This window comes from Manacus vitellinus, unplaced genomic scaffold (genome assembly GCF_001715985.3).
Source record: "Manacus vitellinus isolate BGI_N305 unplaced genomic scaffold, ASM171598v3 scaffold_18_pilon, whole genome shotgun sequence".
In the NCBI taxonomy this organism is placed as follows: Eukaryota; Metazoa; Chordata; class Aves; order Passeriformes; family Pipridae; genus Manacus; species Manacus vitellinus.
Window position 1 is genome coordinate 11,614,838 of NW_021939324.1, and position 19,452 is coordinate 11,634,289.

At 41.9% G+C, this 19,452-nt stretch overlaps 2 protein-coding genes across 3 annotated transcripts in view; both read left to right on the forward strand.

Moving 5' to 3' along the window:
- TENT2 (terminal nucleotidyltransferase 2) overlaps positions 1-3,480 on the forward strand; it is a 37,676-nt gene extending 34,196 nt beyond the window's left edge. For both annotated transcript variants that reach the window (XM_018070449.1, XM_018070450.1), the window contains exons 14-15: positions 710-789; positions 2,655-3,480. In XM_018070449.1, coding sequence (XP_017925938.1) covers positions 710-789; positions 2,655-2,729 — 155 coding nt within the window. In that variant the 3' untranslated portion in view covers positions 2,730-3,480. The remainder of the gene's footprint in view (positions 1-709; positions 790-2,654) is intronic.
- A 3,910-nt stretch (positions 3,481-7,390) lies between these two features.
- The window catches only part of CMYA5 (cardiomyopathy associated 5), a 50,140-nt gene continuing 38,078 nt past the window's right edge, over positions 7,391-19,452 (forward strand). Inside the window, exon 1 of the mRNA XM_018070307.2 lies at positions 7,391-7,673. Within this exon, the coding sequence (XP_017925796.1) occupies positions 7,501-7,673 (173 nt within the window). The 5' untranslated portion in view covers positions 7,391-7,500. The remainder of the gene's footprint in view (positions 7,674-19,452) is intronic.

Genomic DNA, 19,452 nt, shown 5'->3' on the forward strand with positions numbered 1-19,452 from the left:
CATTTTTCTGTCCCTCCTCTGGGCCTACTCCAGCAGTCCATGTCTTTGCTGTGCTGAGGACCCCACAGCTGAATGCAGTGCTTCGGTTGGGGTCTCATGAGGGCAGAGTAGAGGGACAGAGTCACAGAATCCCCTCCCTTGACCTGCTGGCCGCGCTGCCTTTGATGCAGTCCAGGACACAGTTGGCTTTTGGGGCTGCAAGTGCACGTTACCAGCTTATGTCCCGCCTCTCAAGCACAAGAATCCCCAAAGTCCTTCTTGGCAGGGCTACTCTCGATCACTTCCTCTCCCAGTCTGTACTCATGTCTGGGATTGCCCTGACCCAGGTGCAGCACCTGGCACTTGCACTTGCTGAACTTCCTGAGATCCTCAGGGCCCCACTTCTCAAGTTTGGCATCCCGTCCCTCTGTTGTGTCAACTGCACCACTCAGCTTTGTCTTCTTTGCAGACTCTCTGAGGATGCACTCCATTAGGGTCATTCAGAGCATTCAGGGTTTGGGACTTTGCTTTTCTGTTTGGTTTTGTGTTTCATTTTGATAAATGTTATGTAGAAAGAAAGCTTGAGAACCAAAGTGGAATTGGCTATTCAAAACACTCTTGAGAAGCAATGATATGTTGACCCTACTGTTTTTTGTCTGATTACTTGCTTAGTGGAGACAACCTAGCTCTTTTTTTTTAACATTTTTAATGTTTGTGTTTGATCTTGCAGAACCATTTGATGGGACAAATACTGCTAGAGCTGTACATGAGAAACAGAAGTTTGATATGATCAGAGGTGAATTTGCACAGGTAAAAAGTACACCTCATTCGATTTTTCCAGTCACTTTGCTTTTCAATTTAGTATACAAATTCTAGTCATTAAACCTGCCAGTTTCTCATGGTTTGTGCTTTGCACTGTAAAAATAATCGAAATGTGGGATTTTAAAAAAAATTTGGAAAATTATTTTTAAGAATATTTATTAATGTCTGCCATTAAGCATCAGGCTTCAGTTGAAATGGGTACTTGAAATAATAAACCCTTTGTCTTAGATTTTCTTGTGTGTATAGAATTCTAATGCTTTAGAATTACAACTTAGTCTTCATTATTATTTATTCCTACATGAATTTGATTGGTAATAGACAATGGTTTATACTTCTTACTGTCCCATTTTTAATAAATATCACCACCAAATGATGGAGTTTTGCTGATTTTTGACAATTTAATGAAATTGGTACTTTTCTTTAGGGAGACCATACTCATAATTTTTTAGAACATGAATATTTCGAACTGGAGCTTTCACTGTCCCAGGTAGGGGAGGAAAAGATACTTTGAAGCAAGAAAAAATTTAGATCTTGGCTAAACATCCTTTTTCTGAAAATCTTTGCTGCCCGCTTTTGTTCTTGTCTCCTATCATAGGCATTGAATTTGGAATCACAATTCTGAGATCTCAGAAATATCAGTTTTCTGAGATCTCTCACTATTGAAAATGTAGTTATGACTAGGAATTAGTGCACAGAACTTGCTTCCAGCTTTAACCAGTTAAGACTCCCCTATTACGCTGTCCTTGGAGACTCCTCTTTACTTCAGTTATTCAAGTCCTTAAATACCTTGAATACTTCTCCAACAAAAAGTAATTCAATGCCAGATACTTGTAATAGAACAAATGCTATAAGAGATTAACTTACTCAGAAAAGGATAACCTTTTCTTTGTAACTCTATTCAGAAATGTCCGTTAGTTTTCTTCTCTTTAACCATGTTAGCATAAAAAAAAAACTGGTTTACATACTTGTACATAAAAGAGTTGATTTTGTGAATGTGCTATAAGTCATGTATACAAAGTAGTTTAGGCCCTCTCACTGTTATGTGAAATCAGAGTGAAACTTCTCTTTACAAGTTTTCAGTGAACAAAAACTGTTTCAAACCTGTGTAGTTTTCTGAAAAATATAAAAGCAGCTGTTTGTTTGTAGCTGTTTGGAAGCCATATACGAGAGTGATACAGCCCTGAAAAAATTTCCTCTTTATTAGGCACCATAAGAATCACAGTTGTTCTAAAAGTACAAGTACTTTTTAATATCTTGCACTATTTTTTAAGAAGCTTAAGGAATCTATTTTGTCCTTGAGAGATTATTCTTCCTCTGGTTTTCACTACACATTGGGATTTAAATGAATTCTGTGTAAAAACAGGAGGACTATTACAGTTCTTTGCAGGCTCATGGCCTGACAGATGTCTTGAAATTCACACTAGAATACAGAAGAAAGTTGAAATAACCTATTTTAAATACACAACTACATTTGGGAAATGACAGCGTATAATACTGTTTATCAGGAGCTTTGACATGTGTGTATTTGAGACAACTATTTTGCAGCAAGAATATCAATGTAATACTTAAATATATAATAATATAATAAAATAAATCCACTGTCTTTTTGAAAGTCTGTACCTTCCTCGTTAGTTCATTGTGTTTTATGTATCTTGGATTTTGCTTCCCTTAAAAAACACCAAAAACCAGCCAACCAAGAAAAAAACAATCCACAAACTGTCTTTTCAAGAAGGGGAAGATATCAACCTTCTTTTTGTGGATCTGTGATGCTTATTGCTTATAGTGGTATTTAAGTTTTAATGGCAAAGATTATTTAGTCTTTTTTTAAAAACCTTGTGCTTTTTTTTCCCCAGGCTTGGCGGGTATTACGAGATAAGAAAGACCTGAAATGTATATTACCTTTAAGAGCAGACGAACTGAAAAGATAACCAACTTCTTTCACTTTCTTTTTTTTTTTTTGTGATCCTGCTGAAAAAAAGAACAGTATGAAAATCAGGAGGCATCTACCCCATGGCTCTTTACAACCTGTTTTCTCTATAAACTTTTGTTAAGGAAATGTTTATTATAAGGATGTGACATATTTTATTACCGACATTTGTTAATACAGCTGTTCATTCAAAGATATGTTTTCTGAAAATGCTTGTATTGCTGGCTTCTAGAAGAAACTCACAGCAAACAACAAGAATAAATCTATTTCAGGGAAAGTACGGGGATATATTGACTTGTTGTTTGCGTAATCTGTGTAGCCATTAATTCAGACAGATTTAACAATGAAACACTAGACATTCAAAGTTAATCAGTGTGCAAATCTGACTCCATCCTTAAGGCACTGTGCACAGTACCCACTTCTTGGTGAACAGAGAGCCCATGCTTTACATCTGCTTAATTTTAGTAAGCACTTTGGTTCAACTTGGCACTTTCAGTTTTATTTCACTTGGAATAGCAAGTGACTCTTTATGAAATTGAAGCTAGATTATGGTTGGTAGTGTTCTGGATATTAAGAACTGTAATCTGAACTGGAATTTTCCAGCAACATTTCTACTATGAAGAAGATGAAATAAAAAAAGCTCAATTCAATATACATAAATGCTTCATATTCACACAGAGTAGGCAAAAAAAAATTTTGTGCTTCCTTTTACATATTTGAAGTAGTAGTGGTGCCTGCTTTGGAGAAAAAGACCAAATCAAAACACCTCTCAACCCTACCAATGCTACAATAAGATGGACTTCTCATTTGATTTTGTGTAAATATTTGTAAATTGGTAAGCCATTGTAAATTGAATTTAAATAAGTAATATTGAAAATTTGAGCTCTTCCAAAAAAATTGCACACCCTCTCTTAGACCTCCTGTAGCACAATTTCTGCCTCTCATGTATTTGCTATTGAAGACCAATTAGTTGTTAAAACTATACTTACCACTGATGTCAAATTCATACTTCCATTTTTTTAAGTTAATATTTTATATGGTGTCCAGTGAAATAAAAGTTTATATATGGAAGATACAGGTTATTTTTCCAGTTTCTGTTATTGTTCTGCATATTTAAAATATTTCCTATAATTAAGTAGAATAGGAAATGGTCAGTAAGGTAGGGCCCATGTTGCAAATCATAAACATCTATTATGGCTATTTTGCAGTGCATCTGTGAACAGGTAAAAGTTTGATTTATTGCATTCACTAATAATAGTGCAGCAACCCCTATAACTGTAAAATAACAAGCATTATCACTTCTCGTGCAAACTTTAAAGTTCTAGTTTATTTCAAAGTTCTAGGAACTGTAAACTATTTGCCTGATGTGTGATTACTTCCTGCACACTTCATCATAGTCTAGTCTCTATAGGATTTGGCTTGCTTTTTAAAACACTTCCTTCTGTAATTTGAACAGTCTTTCACTTTTAATCTGACTCTATCAGGCCACTGAAACATTTTCCCTCCATGTGGATGTTCCCTCTCTCAGCCCTTCCTCTAAAGGATGGTAGACTTGCATCTCAGTGAAACATTCACTCTGATCTGCTTTATGTAAAGTTGAAGCACAAGATTTTAGGACAGGCTGATATCTGGAATCAAGGATGCTCTACGAGCCCTAGGTGGACTTCAGGGAAAGGGGGGGGCTGCTTCTTATTTTAAAAATATGTTGGCTGTCTCTTTGTCTAGAAAATTTAAAACTGTCCCAACGTAGGATAAGCAAGAAGGGACATACATGTTCAAACTTGGCAAAAATGTATTTTAAGTGGGCTGGATGTCAGGCACAAAATTTTGTGTTTCTTACAAGTTTGCATTGCATCGCCTAATGTATCAACATTTCTTACACCTTAAATTAATGCTCTGTGTTGGAAACCACTTCCCCCTAACTGTTTTTAAAAAATTAGTAAAAATAATTGGTAATACCTACATGCAACTCTGTAAAAATTTACAAGTCAAGGTCTGTAACCACAATGGTCTGTGCCTTTCAAAAGAATTCTTTTGTGTTTTTCTCAGAAGTTGATGTACTTCTGATAAGCTACATCTGTAATCAGAAACACATTATGATTTGCCTAGTTGTTTGAGGACAAGCCTGTTTTTATAGCATATTTGTTAAATGGTGGCTGCAACTTTTTTCTGAAAACTTCTAATATAATACCACAAAATAAATGGAGAGTGGGTAGGAACTGAACTTTAACTTTGATTCAGTTCTGCTTAGTCTAAAGTTGTTCAGAGGTTTAATGACCTGGATTTTCATCTACTCTGAGCAAATATCCAGAGGGAGAAATTGGGTAATGGCTATCATAAATTTTAGTGTTAGTGTGAAGTTTTTCCTTCTCCTCAGCTTCAAAACAAAAACCTTCACCCACTTATCTCTTGGCATACACCCTAGCAGGGATATTTTTTTCTGAGAAATATTTGGTAAAAGGTGTTTTTCATGGCTGACCAAGGTTTCACTGTGTGTGCAAGATGCTGTCTTTGAGGTTTGTAACTGCCTCAAAATAAAAATGCTTTAGTTCAACTCTTTGTTATTTTAGGACTGTCCTTTTCTACTCATTTTGGCATTGGGTTTGCTTGTCTTTTCTCACCTTATACGTCAGAAACCAGTAGTGTCTTCTGTAGGAATTTAAGAACTCTCTTCAGTCCTCCAGGAGTAATTTTAATGAACAGGCTCAGAGGTGCATGGGAGGACCAAACGTTAACAAGAGCTTCCATTTTGGTGACAGAAATGCAGAACTGGCATAGGCTGTAAACTGAAACTTAAAGTTTCTCTTCTAGCTCTTGTTCTCACTTTTCTTAAAATGTGAATGTGTAAGTGTACTCTCAGTACCTTAAGGTATTCTGGCAGTATAAGGGTTTATTTTTTTTGAAAAAAGAAATCAATATAAATAAATTTTAAGACTCACATTATGGGGTGACATGATAATTTGGGAGAAATGGGCAGCCATAATAAAAGGATGTAAGGTGATTTGTAGAAAATCTAGTTAGTATTTGTGAATACCATCCCAAGTGCTTCTTTGGAACCAGTGTTTTCCTTATACTTGGGTCATTGGAATGAATTCACAGTATATTTGGTGTTTAATTTAAGTCTATCAGCGAATGTCACTCTTGGTTTATTGGACTCTACTTGCACTGGGTTGTCTTGTATTTTGTAGGGTTTTTTTTGTTTGTGTTGTTCTCTGTAATTAATCCTTGTGTGTTCTGATATAAATCTTTCCTTCATTGATTTTACAGAGTATGATGCTTGTAGGAAAAGTGTGAAAAAATACACTATTTTTGGTCAATTTGCAGGACAAATTAACTTGTGAGAAGTACAGAAGGGAGAGCACTAGGTCTGGAGATAATTTGAAGGGGTTCTGGTAAAAGAGTATTCACCTTTCTTTTACTGTGCTGAAGACTGAATCAAAACTTGTGCTTAATATATAAGCATTTCTAGAAAATTTGTAATGTTCTTGCCTTCCACTTGTAAAGAATGTGAAGTACTCTACCTTAAATTTCATTGTGCTGTGTACACTGTCTGTGCTCATGATAAAATGTAGTGTTTAATTTAGTTTAATATTCATTTCAAATACACTTTTCAAAAAAGTTACATTCTCACCTTTTAAATTGTGTATGTCAATGGGTAGGTCAAGGGAGCACAAAGATTTTGCCTGTCTGTATTGTTTTGAAATGTCGGGGGGATTTTAATTTACCTTTGCAGAGATAGCTTGTACTCAGAAATACCTGGTTGGGTGTTTCTATACTTATAGCACAAGGAAGAATTTCCTGACTGATTTATAACCACCTATTTATTTAAAGAATGGTAAAAATAATGGGGGTGTTAGGGTTATGCTGTGTATACAGTGGTTTATACCTGAAATACCTTGGAAGTTTGTTATTTAGAATCAGAGGTGCTTTTCCTCCTCTTCTGAAAATATTTTTGTTTAATTTGTCACTAATTTGGCTGGTACATGTTGGAAATATTTCCATTTTGTCTGTGAAAAGCACTGCATTTTGTGTAAAATGCAGAATAATAAAGGATAAATGTGGCTTAACCTAAGTTCTGCGTTGTAGTATAGTTTGTCTTTGGTTTAAATTAAAATTGGTTCAAGTCCACTCAAAGAGGAAATTTTAGATGTTGTGTGATGAAAAACAGTGACAAATTTCGGTTTTAAATACATTCCTTTTGTATGGTTAAATGTCACAGTGCATCTGATACCCCTTACAGTATGGTATAAATTACTAAATGCATTTTTCTGAGGCTCATCTACTAGTTATTGTACTGGACCTTTCTAGGTCAAATTTGAGCCATTCTGGGTGTGCTCAAGGGTGGAACTTGCTAAATGCACCTTTTCTTGAGGCCATAGGAGAACTCTCCATCTGCCTCAAATGTGCTGTCCACCCCAAATTTTCTAGAGGTGGCTTTGGAAGGTCTGCTGGGGCCCCAGCCCCTTCCTCCCTCTGCTGCCTGGCTGCTCTGTGTGCTGTAGAAACAGCTCTGGCAGCGGTGGGAGGCGAAGGGGCCGAGCTGCTGGAGGGGTGGCCGTTCGGTTTGGACACGTGTCCTGGCACCCGGTTGGTGCTACGGCCCAGGGTAGGAACAGCGACCACTCTGCGCTGTAACTTGGCTGCATCTATTTAAGGACTGCCCTGAGTCAGGAGAAGTGAGTGCCACTGGGGATGACAGTTGCTTCAGGCAACCCTGTGGAGGACAGGGTTGGGGGTAAAAATCACCGGACAGGGCCTGAGCTGGGAAGGGAATGGAGGGCTCCCGTGGTGCCGACTGTGATAGGGCATCTGAGACCTCGTCCTTCATAGAAGATGAAGAAGAAGAGGAAGAAGAGGAGGAGGAGGAGGAAGAAGAAGAAGAAGAAGAGGAGGAGGAGGAGGAGGCGGCTGTGGACCCAGAGGAAGCAGAGGAACTGACTAACAGGTACAGCGTCCCCAGAGATTCACAGCCTCAGGGGGAGCTGGCAGCTCCACCCCAAAGCACAAGCCCCAGAGGATGACAGGATTGGGGTCCTGTGCTGTCTTCAGTGGCTTTCCCCCTTCCCTTACCCAATTGCTGTGGATTTAAAAAAAAGGGGGGGTGAGGGGAGGCTGTAATATTTCTTTTTTTTCAAATGGTTATGGCTGTAATTAAGTTTTGTGCAGCAAGTGCCTACCCCGAGTTCCCTGGAAGCTTTTCTATTTAAAGACTCTCTGATGTGCCAGCTCAAGTGGCATCTCCTTCTACTCCTCCCTCTTTGGCTGACTCTTTGTCACATACAGATCTTAAATGCTCTGCAGATATGCTTGTCAGGGAGAAAATGCTCAAAGATTATAATGGTGCATTACAATTTGTTCCTTTTTATGGCTCTTTCTTCCTTCCCACTTGTCCCTCCCTCTTCGGTCTCTTGTTTCTCAAAAAAGGAAAAACTTGTACATGCTTGCCATTGCCAGTAATGACTTGTGTGTGGGGCTGATTTTTGTGGTAGAATGGGAAATACTCTACCACTTTAAGATTATTTTTTTTAATACTTCTGTTTTCTTAATAACTCTTGCACTGAAACAGTTTGTTGTCCTAATATTGCTCTCCTACCATCAAGAAAATAACGAGCAAGGCAGTGGCCCAGTGCCCTGCCCAGTATTCCTGTGCAGGATGTGGAGGTGTCTGCAACCTGATCCATGCAGGCAGACTCCTCTGGCTTTGCCAGCACAGTTGGTTTCATAAAGAGACTGTGAGGCTTGAGAGACCCCTGGCATATAGCAAGTCTCAAGAGTTCTTCCTTGTCTCAAGCAGAGTCCATCAGTTTTGAGTAGTTACTGTAGAAAGAACCAATTTTTTAAGAAATGTGTGTCATACAGTTCCTCAGTGCTGTGAAACCATCCTGCATTTACCACCACTCTATGTGTATCACAGTTCAAAGCGCTTTCTGACATTGCTGATGGTCACTGGGAGCAAAAAGATGGCAGAAGAGAGGTGGGGGACTCTGTGCAGCCTAACCCACCTGAAGCACTGCAGGAATGAAAGCCAAACAGGGAAATGTACTCCAGGACTGTAGGAAAACCTCCTTGCATGGGGAGCAGAGAGCTAGTTTTCCATGGTGGGGGGATGCCCAGTGACAGCAGTATAATGCTGCTTTACTGCCAAGGGAGATGTTCACTTTCGAGTCTCGTACTGGCACAGGGGTTATGTGCTGATAAACACTGCTTGCACTTGTCTGTAACTCTACAAGAAAACCAGCCAAAGTTAATGGAGCGGAGTTGCTTACTGCAAACAGGTAAAAGAACAGTCTAGATAATTTTTAATGGAATCTGCAATTAAATGGCTAATTGTAAAACATAAGTAGGAACAGCTAAAAAGGGAGGGAGCCTCACAGTTATTTACTACTTGTGCTGGGAGGATGACTTCTCCACAAGTGCCTGTTAGCAGCTCCTCTTAGAATCATAGAATCATCCAGAAAGGACCTCCGAGATCATCAAGTCCAGCCCTTGATCCACTACTGCTCTGGTTACTAGACCATGGCACTAAGTGATCCAGTCTCATCTTAAAAACCTCCAGGGATGGAGAATCCACCACTTCCCTGGGCAGCCCAATCCAATATCTGATTACCCCCTCTGTAAAGAATTTCTTTCCAATATCTAACCTAAACCTCCCCTGGCACAACTTGAGACCATGCCCTCTTGTCTTGCTGGTAATTGCCTGGGAAAAGAGACCAACCCCCACCTGGCTACAATCTCCTTTCAGGGAGTTGTAGAGAGTGATGAGGTCTCCCCTGAGCCTCCTCTTCTCCAGGTTGAACAACCTCAGCTCCCTCAGCCTCTCCTCATAGGACTTGTGCTCCAGTCCCTTCACCAGCCTTGTTGCTCTTCTCTGGACCTGCTGCAGCACCTCAATATCCTTCCTGAACAGAGGGGCTCAGAACTGGACACAGTACTCAAGGTGTGGCCTCACCAGTGCTGAGTACAGGGGAAGATTGCTTCTGGCTGGCAACCTTTGCAATGCAAACTTGAGCACTGCATCTCACCACTTATTTACATCACAGCAAACAGTCCCTTAAACTCTGCTGTGTTTAAACAACGGAGCTAATCTCTATCCTTAAGTGTCTTACTAATAAAACAGGTCAGAGTGTACCAGAGTAGATTTTAACAGCTATGCTGTATGGTAACTGAGCATATTTAAATCTATTTGGTTAGTTTAAGTTCAAGAAGATGTGAAATTTTGAGTTAGGCACAGATGTGGTAACTGCACCAACTGCTCAGCAATAGTTTAGAGAAGTAAAATAAAACTGACTCTATCTGCTTGGGTGTTGTCACAAGTATCAACAGGGCTGTTCAGCTTCAGGCCTCCTCTTGTGCTCAGTGCCTGGGAGACCTCCTGGCAAGAACAGCCACGTTGAGCCCCTGTGACATATTTACTCAGGCTGAACTAATTATCTGTTGACAAACAGGTTTTCAAGCCCCCATTGCAGAATAGCTTTTTGTGTGTGCATGCCCTATGAAAATGTAGCTTAGAGGAGGTGTAACTAATATGCAAACATGGCTGAAGATAGCCCATCTTGGACTCTGCTGTCATCAATTTATTTTTAACAACTCCAAGCTCTCTGTTGTTTCTGCCTTCCTCTGCATGCAGTTGAACAGCACCTGTTGTGCAATGTTGCAGACAGCAGGAAAGTCCTCACTGGCTCCTATTTCCACCTTTCCAACATGTTAAGTAGCCTTATACCCATTTTATATGAGTCATGCATCAAGATGGCTGGCCCAAGGTTAGGAAGCACCCATGTGAAAGAAGCAGACACCTCTGGGACACCAGCCTCTGAGCCCTGACCAAACAGGTCCACTTCCACACTGTGCAGCAGCTGCAGCAAATAAAATCCCAAAAGCTGCAGCGAAACTTATGACTTGTACCAATATTACAATGCAGGCACATTAAAGCCAGAAGAGTTTGGGGTTTGCAACTTTATTACCCTTTTCAATGTAATGTTTAAATAATTTGGTTTCCAGACACAGGTTTTTATACAAGTAATGAGACTAATATGCAGCATCAGAACCTATTAAAAAGATGGGATAAGGGCTTCATATCCTTGTCAGCATAAATAACCCACTGATCTACACAGAGTTCTTGAAATATTTTCTTGCCTTTGGGTATTTTACTATCTGAGATAGATGAATCGTGCCAGATGACTTCTGTTTCTAGCTCTTTGTATCTAGTTAATCATCTTAACAGAGAAAATCTTTTGAAAGTGTGTATTGCTTTAAGGCAAGCATGAGTATGAAATTAATAGGTTTTCATTTTTGTGTTGGTAATGGTGAGATTTGTCTAACTATACAAAAATTTTTTACTGTTTAACTGGTTTACATACCTGCTGGAGTATCTGTATCTCTAACAACTACATGATTGGTGAGCTGTTCTGGCACAGTTCTGTCTCTCAGACTATTCTGAGCTGATTTCCTTTTGCAGTGTGAAGGCCTCCGGTCTCTGGATGTATCTATGTACAGGGTTTACATAAAAATGGCTCTACAGCCAATTTATAAGTGTTTCTAAATAGCTCATTTGCCTGGAATAGGTGTGGGGTTCATTTTATCTGCTCGTTTAGTGGTGACCTATAACCAGTAGATGGAGAGAAGTCCTGGAGTTCTGGAATTGTTTGGTTTTGGGGGTTTTTTTGTTTATTTTGATGGTGGTTAGTTGGTTGGTTGGTGGTTTTTGGTTGGTTTTGGGTTTTTTTTTGTTTTAAATGAAGCAGTCCTTCCACCAGATCAGAAGTGTGTAAGCTTTAGAGCCAGGTCTAGTTTGGAATGATTGGTGAAAACGGGTAGAAGAGGAAGCACAGTGGAGAAGGGATCTGCCTGCCGTGTGGGGCTTGCTGCAGCATCTAGGAGAGCAAGAGAGTGGAATGATAGTAAATGGGATATGGGAAAGAAGGGGTGGGAAGGGGAGTGCTGGGGATTTGTCTTCCCAGGAAAAGGTTTACCATTCTCTGCTGAAAGCAGAGAAAGATGTGGGGAAAGGTTGTGTGATTTTAGTTTCCCTGATGAGGCAGTGCCTGCCTTGGCCCAGGGTGGAAGGGGCTGGCAGGGCTGCTTTTCTGCCACATGCATCAGGCATGTGGGCAGGGAAGGTAAGGGTGCTGGGAAGCGGAGTTGTGCAAGCCATCTCAAGCATGTTGTGGCAGAGGCTTGAACAAAAGGTCACTGAGAGCAGACAAATGGGGCAAAATGCTGAGGTGGGGGCATAGCAGAGGGGAGAGGTGCAGCCAGTGACCCCCACACACACCCCGGCCCCTGCTGGGTCCTGCAACTGGGCACTCCATGTTTTCTTTCTCTTCAGCCTTTTGGATAATATTAACTGAGTCCTTAATAAAGGTCTGCATTGCCATTGGGATCTAAAATAACACTCGGACTTCAAGAAGTTCCCCATCGGGTCTCAAGAGAGTGATTAAATAACTGTGTAATGGAAGTTGCCCATCCAGATTCAGGTGTTTGATTCCTGTGCTCCCTCCACAACATGTATGGTGGAGAATCCAGAATGCAGAAGCAGGGCAGATCTTTGGGGCGTAGACGTACTGCAGTTTCTCAAGCACCATCTGATCCCACAACAGGGAATGCCACTAGGACATACCACAACCTGGTGGCTGGAAAAGTGATCAGCACTGTGGTAGGTTGTGTCGCTTCTCAGACATTTCTAAGTGTTGGGAATGGAACAAAATATGCGAGACAGGCCCAGCTCCTGGCTCCCAGCTACTTTGTGAAGCTGGACAAGCAGCTGTCTTACTTTTTTTTAGGATAATTATTCATTTGAATTTGGACAGATGCATGAGCTACTCTATTGCCAGAAGAGGCATCATCAACACTGAAGGAAATCAATAATATGTTATCAAGTTAAAGGCTGGGTTTAAAATGGTGACTTTCTATAGCTCCTAATTCTCTTAGCCTGAAGAATGGGATGGATGAGCTATAACCCTGGGAAATGCAGAGCAGTAGGCAGAAACCATGCTGAGCATACTGATTTCTGTAGGGAAAAAAGGGCAGCATGGTAAAGGCTGAAACTACAGGAATATTCAGAACAAAAATAAAAGCACAGCAAAATAAGTAGTTCCTTTCTCCTGGGAAAGCAATCTGGCCACTACAAGTTTCCATGACCCCTGCATTGTTCCTGAAGTAGGAGCCCTCAGAGAATGAGATATCTTGTCAATGCAGCCCTAGGCTGACATCTTGGTCATTTTATCTACATTGTTTTCAGCTTGTGAGGTGCTATGCAGCAAACAGCAACAAATTTTGATGATACCAGCAATGGCAAGGTCTGATGTGAAGAGGATAAAGGGAGGCTGTGGAGGATTTTAGAAAGATCATGGGCTGGCTGTGTCTCTTTGTGATAGTCGTGGTGTGCACAGGTGTGCACACCTCACTCACCACGTGTCTAAACACGACTGCTCAGCAGCTGGGGAGGTGAAAACCCTTCCCTGGAATGATACATGACGGAACATGACCCCAGCCTGACAGGCTGGATTAGAAACCTGAAATCCCATTGGACACAGCATGTGAGAAGAAGAAGGAGGCAATAAGATAAATCTGATTTGGAGCTATTTTGGCAGGAAGCACAAAACTGGTTGTCAGTGTCTCCAAGACTTATAAAAGGTTTAAGTTGATGTCCTAGCAGTGAAATAACAAACTGATAGCATATGTGCCAACAGGATTGGTGTGAAATATCTACATGGAAAAAAGACAGCACTGGCTTTTGTCCCTGGATATAAGTGGCTTCATATCTGTATTTATGAAGCTGAAACATTGCAAACATCTTTTTGCAATGGCAGACACTTCCTCTGACTAGAGAGAAGGGTCTTTTAGCTACTACTGTGCAACATACAAATTGTTCACAAAACTAAGACAGCATTTGGAATGTGTTGGAAGGAAATGCATGAGTTATGTGTCTTTCATTCTGGTCTTTAAGGTATAAAGCAGCGTCTCATCACACTGTAGAGGAATATGAACTGTGACTGGTTTGTGACCATGAAAATGAGATAATGATGTGAATAAGTCAAGCTTTTTGCATAGACAGGGCCAGGGCAACCCATTTGTATTCAGTAATATCAGCTAAAGTGGGTGGGAGTGCTACTCTGTTCTGCATGAAGTTTTATTTAATAGTGCTAGGTACTGCAGAAAAATAAGTTTAAAAATATGAGTGTGATTTAGATGTTGAAATATGTGGGGGGGAAAAAAAGATTTGCCATCTTGTGGACTCAAATAACAGAAAGCTTTCTTAGTACTATTGCTATTCATTCCTATTTTTTTAATTTAATTTTATTTTGCTATGCCCCAGTCAACTTAATGCCAAGCCATGGAAATGGCAAAGGAAAAGCTAGCAGAAAAATCAGTATAGATGTGTCTGCTGTGCCTCTTCCTCCAACCTGTAAGTTTCCTCTTATGGAACCAGCCTTGATAGAGAGTACTACATCAAGGCAGAGAATCTGCTGCACATCCTGGGGTTTATATCTATTTGAGAGCTAGGCTTGGTGGAGGAGGCATGGGGATTGGTTAACATGTGATTATTTAATATTGCACTGTCAGACTTGCTTTGATTTGTGGACTTTAGTCTAACTTGTCCTGCTAGTCACTGTTTCCAGGCCAGCCCCATCACCACAATTGGCCTTAAGCCCCATTGCCAGAGTTTGATACTGTCCTTGCACCGAGGAAATCAGAGAAGAGACAATCTGAGCATGGGCCAGCCCAGGGTAGTCCCTCTTGTTACGTGCACTGGAAAGCAAATTTATGAAAGGTAAGGGCAGCACTGCTAGTAGCAGGATTACCTTTCTGTTTACATTAGCTACTGAGCAGTTTTGCTGAGTGACCTTTACAAAAAACTTACAGTTCAGAGAGTTTGCTTGATGGAGCAATTATGGTTCTCTGCAGGATTTCTTCTTCTCCTCCTTCAAAGACCTTTGCCTTCTCCCTAGTGCTCAGCACCCTCTGGAGCAAAGTCAACTGCTCTCTGGGGGTGTCTCTTTGTCTCCGTAGCCTGCAGGAATCTCTGGCACCTGTGTGGTGGTGAGTCACAGCCACATGTCAGATGGGTTCTCCTTCTCTGATCCCATGGTCAGGAGCTAGGTTTCTTCACTGTAGCTTGAGTGCTTTATCCTAGTCAACTGGCAAGTGAGCCTTCCCTCTGTTCAGTGGAAGATTGACATTTTGTGGGCATAGGTGTGCATTCTTCCATGGGAGCGACAGACACTTCACCACTTCTGCTCTCCTGAAGGCTATGCCTTGTCCAGCAGACACTTTGTCTTTTTTTTCATCAGCTACAAATGTGATTTCCATAGATGAACTATTGTCTACTCTAGAAAAGTCAGAGTTGAGTGTTTTGTTTATATTTTCTGTGCTTTTTTGAGGAGTATATCATAGAATCATAGAATCAGCTGGGTTGGAAGGGACCTCCAAGATCATCAAGTCCAGCCCTTGATCCACTACTGCTCTGGTTACTAGACCATGGCACTAAGTGCCACATCCAGTCTCATCTTAAAAATCTCCAGGGATGGAGAATCCACCACTTCCCTGGGCAGCCCATTCCAATATCTAATTACCCCCTCTGTAAAGAATTTCTTTCCAATATCTAACCTAAACCTCCCCTGGCACAACTTGAGACCGTGCTCTCTTGTCTTGCTGGTAATTGCCTGGGAAAAGAGACCAACCCCCACCTGGCTACAACCTCCTTTCAGGGAGTTGTAGAGAGTGATGAGGTCTCCCCTGAGCCTCCTCTTTTCCAGGCTGAACAACCTCAGCTCCCTCAGCCTCTCCTCACAGGACTTGTGCTCCAGTCCCTTCACCAGCCTAGTTGCTCTTCTCTGGACCTGCTGCAGCACCTCAATATCCTTCCTGAACAGAGGGGCCCAGAACTGGACACAGTACTCCAGGGGTGGCCTCACCAACACTGAGTACAGGGGAAGAATCACTTCCTTGGACTTGTTGGCCACACTGTTCCTGATACAGGCCAGGATGCCATTGGCCTTCTTGGTCACCTGGGCACACTGCTGGCTCATGTTCAGCTTCTTGTCAATCCAAACTCCCAGCTCCATTTCTGCCTGGCTGCTCTCCAGCCACTCTGTCCCCAGCCTGTAGCGCTGCAGGGGGTTGTTGTGGCCAAAGTGCAGGACCCAACACTTGGCCTTGTTGAACCTCATCCCATTGGAATCGGCCCAACTCTCCAACCTATCCAGGTCCCTCTGCAGAGCCCTCCTGCCTTCTGGCAGGTCGACACTCCCTCCCAACTTGGTGTCATCTGCGAATTTGCTGATGATGGACTCAATCCCCTCATCTAAATCATCAATAAAGATATTAACCAGAACTGGGCCCAACACTGATCCCTGGGGGACACCACTAGTGACCGGCTGCCAACTGGATGCAGCACCGTTCACCACCACTCTCTGGGCCCGGCCCTCCAGCCAGTTCCTAACCCAGCACAGAGTGCCCCTGTCCAAGCCGTGGGCTGACAGCTTTTCCAGGAGTATGCTGTGGGAGGTAGTGTCAAAGGCTTTGCTGAAGTCCAGGTAGGCCACATCCATAACCTTCCCCTCATCCACCAGGCGGGTCACCTGATCATAAAAGGAGATCAGGTTGGTCAGACAGGACCTGTCCCTCCTAAACCTGTGCTGGCTGGGTCTGATCCCTTGTCCATCCTGTAGGTGCTGTGTGACTGCACTGAGGATGATCTGCTCCATAACCTTGCCAGGCACTGAGGTCAGGCTGACGGGCGTGTAGTTTCCTCCTTCCAGCCCTTTTTGTGGATCAGCGTGACATTCACCAGCTTCCAATCATCTGGGACCTCCCTAGTGAGCCAGGACTGTTGGTATATGATGGAGAGAAGCTTGGCGAGCTCTTCCGCCAGCTCCCTCATCACCCTTGGGTGGATCCCATCTGGTCCCATAGACTTGTGGGGATCCAAGCAGCTCAGTAGGTCACTAACTGTTTCCTTTTGGATTACAGGGGGGCTGTTCAGATTCTTTCTCTGAACAAGCTCCAGAGGCCAGCTGTCCTCAGGAGAACTACAGGTTCGTAACCATCCTCTGCTACCAAAAATGTCATGGTTTGAGAGCCCCAAAATCCAATTCTCTAGTCCAAGTCCCCTCCCACATCTCAACCCAGGGTGAGATGGGTTTTCCAGACACCACATGAGACTCAGAATGGGGGAAGGGATTATATATTATAATGGCTGTACAAAATAAATACTACAATACATTATATACAATCTTAGCTATCTCTACCATGACATAAAAGTATTTACAATGGATCAAATCTCTTCTCCCCTCCAAATAAAAGTCCAGGAGGGAAGAAGGAAAGATCCTTTACACTTTCAGAGCAGCATTCTCTTCAGAGTAGCAGTCTATCTCTCTCTCTCTTCCATTCAGCAGCTGTAGCTGGATCTCTGCCAGTACACACGAGGGGGTATCCAAACCCTCTCAGCTACTCATCTCCAAGTGAGGGTCTTATCTTCCGTGGGCTACATTCACCTGGACAAGGTTGTTTCACCCCTGTCATATCAACGAAGCTCAGGGGTCTTCATGACAGTCCGTATCTTCAGGGGAATCAAGCCCCTTTGCAGAGCTCCTGTGCTCTGCCTCAAGCAGCGGGGGGGCCAAGGTCACCCCTCCGCATTCCTTCTCTGAGCTTTTCAGCTCCTTTCTGCAGTGCTGTAGCACTTCAAGACTCTTTCAAGTAAGAGTTCATCATCCTCCTCTCTCTCGGAGGTCTCGGAGGGGTTTGGGGTTTTGTTTCAGTTCTTACCCCAACTTTCTCTCTCTCCCTGTAGAGCCTAATTCTCTCTCTGCTGCTGGCTCTCTCTCGGCTCCCTCTTCCAGGAGTTCTATCTGTGTTGCTGCATGCCTGTCGTTGCTGCTTGGTCTTATCTCTTCTGGCTCTCTGCCACTTTCTCCGTCCACTACTGTTCTGCTACCGCTTTTCAGTATCTCTTGCTGCGGCTCACAGTAGAGAAACATCCCCCGGCTCAGCTACAGACACTTAGCCCAGTCTTACACTGTTCCAAGTCCCTGCAGCCCCCAACCGGGGCTGGGGGAGGGGCCTCAGCCCCCTGTGGGAATGGGGGCCCCTTCTCCCCGTGGCCTCAGAACATGGCCACCACTCCAACAACTACAACTACCTTTCTCTTCTGGTCTGCTTGTGATATGTTTATATTTTGCAAAAGAGCTCATTGGCTCAAAACTTCAAGGGTCACCACCCCCTGGGGATTTACCATTTTATAACTTCAGGGGGAAAACTCTTTCCCCCCACCACACTGTCTTACTGTTGAAAATGGAGACAAAGAAGGTGTTAAATACCTCAGCCTTTTCCTCATCTTTGATAACTATATTCCCGTCCATGTCCAGTAAAGAATGGAGGTTTTCCTTGCCCCTCCTTTTGCTATTGATGTATCTGTAGAAGGACTTTTTGTTATCCTTCACAGAGGTGGCGAGATTCAGTTCAAGTTGCGCCTTCGTCTCTCTAATTTTCTTTCTACATGACCTAACTATATTCTTAAACTCTTCCTGAGTAGCCAGCCCTTTTTTCCATAATCGGTAGGCTCTCTTCTTTACCCTAATTTCTTTCAAAATCTCCCTGTTCAGCCAGACCAGTTGTCTTCCCCGCTGGCTCGCCTTTTGGCAGACTGGGACAGCCTGCTCCTGTGCTTTCAAAACTTGCTCCTTGAAGTACGTCCATCCCTCCTGGACCCCTTTGTTTTCAAGGGTTGTTTCCCAGGGTACCCTAAAAATACTCCCCCTCCCCAGCCACATTATGTCTTCTAATTGCTTTTTCTCCCTGAAACATCGGAGAAAACCAGAATACGGAGAAGTAGCTCAGTTTCAGGAGACTCTGAACAGTTCCTTGAAACATCAGTAAAAGAAAGATTGCAGAAGTTCAGTTCACACTTAGAAGCAACACGTCCAAAATCTTTTCAGGGAACAAGAAGTAGAATTCTTCTAATTGCTTTTGCTAGTCTTTACACTCTTACTTTGAAGACCATTTTCCTTTCTAAAGCTTCCCTGAAAATTGTTTCTCCAGCCTTTTCTTTTAACTGAAAAATTTGATTGCAGCATATGATAGTGTATTGATTTTACATCATAAAGTTTAAAGCTAGCTTTATGAAACTTTGCTATTTCATTTGGGGAGAGTTCAGGTTTTTTTAAATGTTGAATGTATTCTAAATTACTTTGTTAAATACTGAGAGTGCTTAGGGGATGAAACATATGAGAAGACAGAATCAAACTAATAGATAGACTAGTATAAATATATATATATATATATATATATATATATATATATATATATACATACTCCTTGTATCATGTATAATGATTCACACTTACGCAAAACCACTGTGGTGCTATTAAAACACTGACATTATCTAAGTGTTTAATACAAGGTTTAATTTATACTGTGAAATAAATATTTGCTGGAGACCAGCCCCAGAACCAGCTCAATCTCACACTGGCAAAACAAAGTTAGATCAAAGACTGTTTTTCTGCTTTGTCAAAAGCATTTAAACACCTCCCCTTCATTGAACTAACCTTGCAATATGCAGTTTTACACAAATTCATCTAAAATATATTTGGCAGATGAAATAGGAGTTTTCTTATGCTTCTACTTCAAAATTTATGCTTGTGCAGTATTTTTACAGCTCTGAAAAGTGTTTTTGCTGTAATGAAAAAAATCAGGTTTTACAGCAATACTTTAATTTCTTGTGT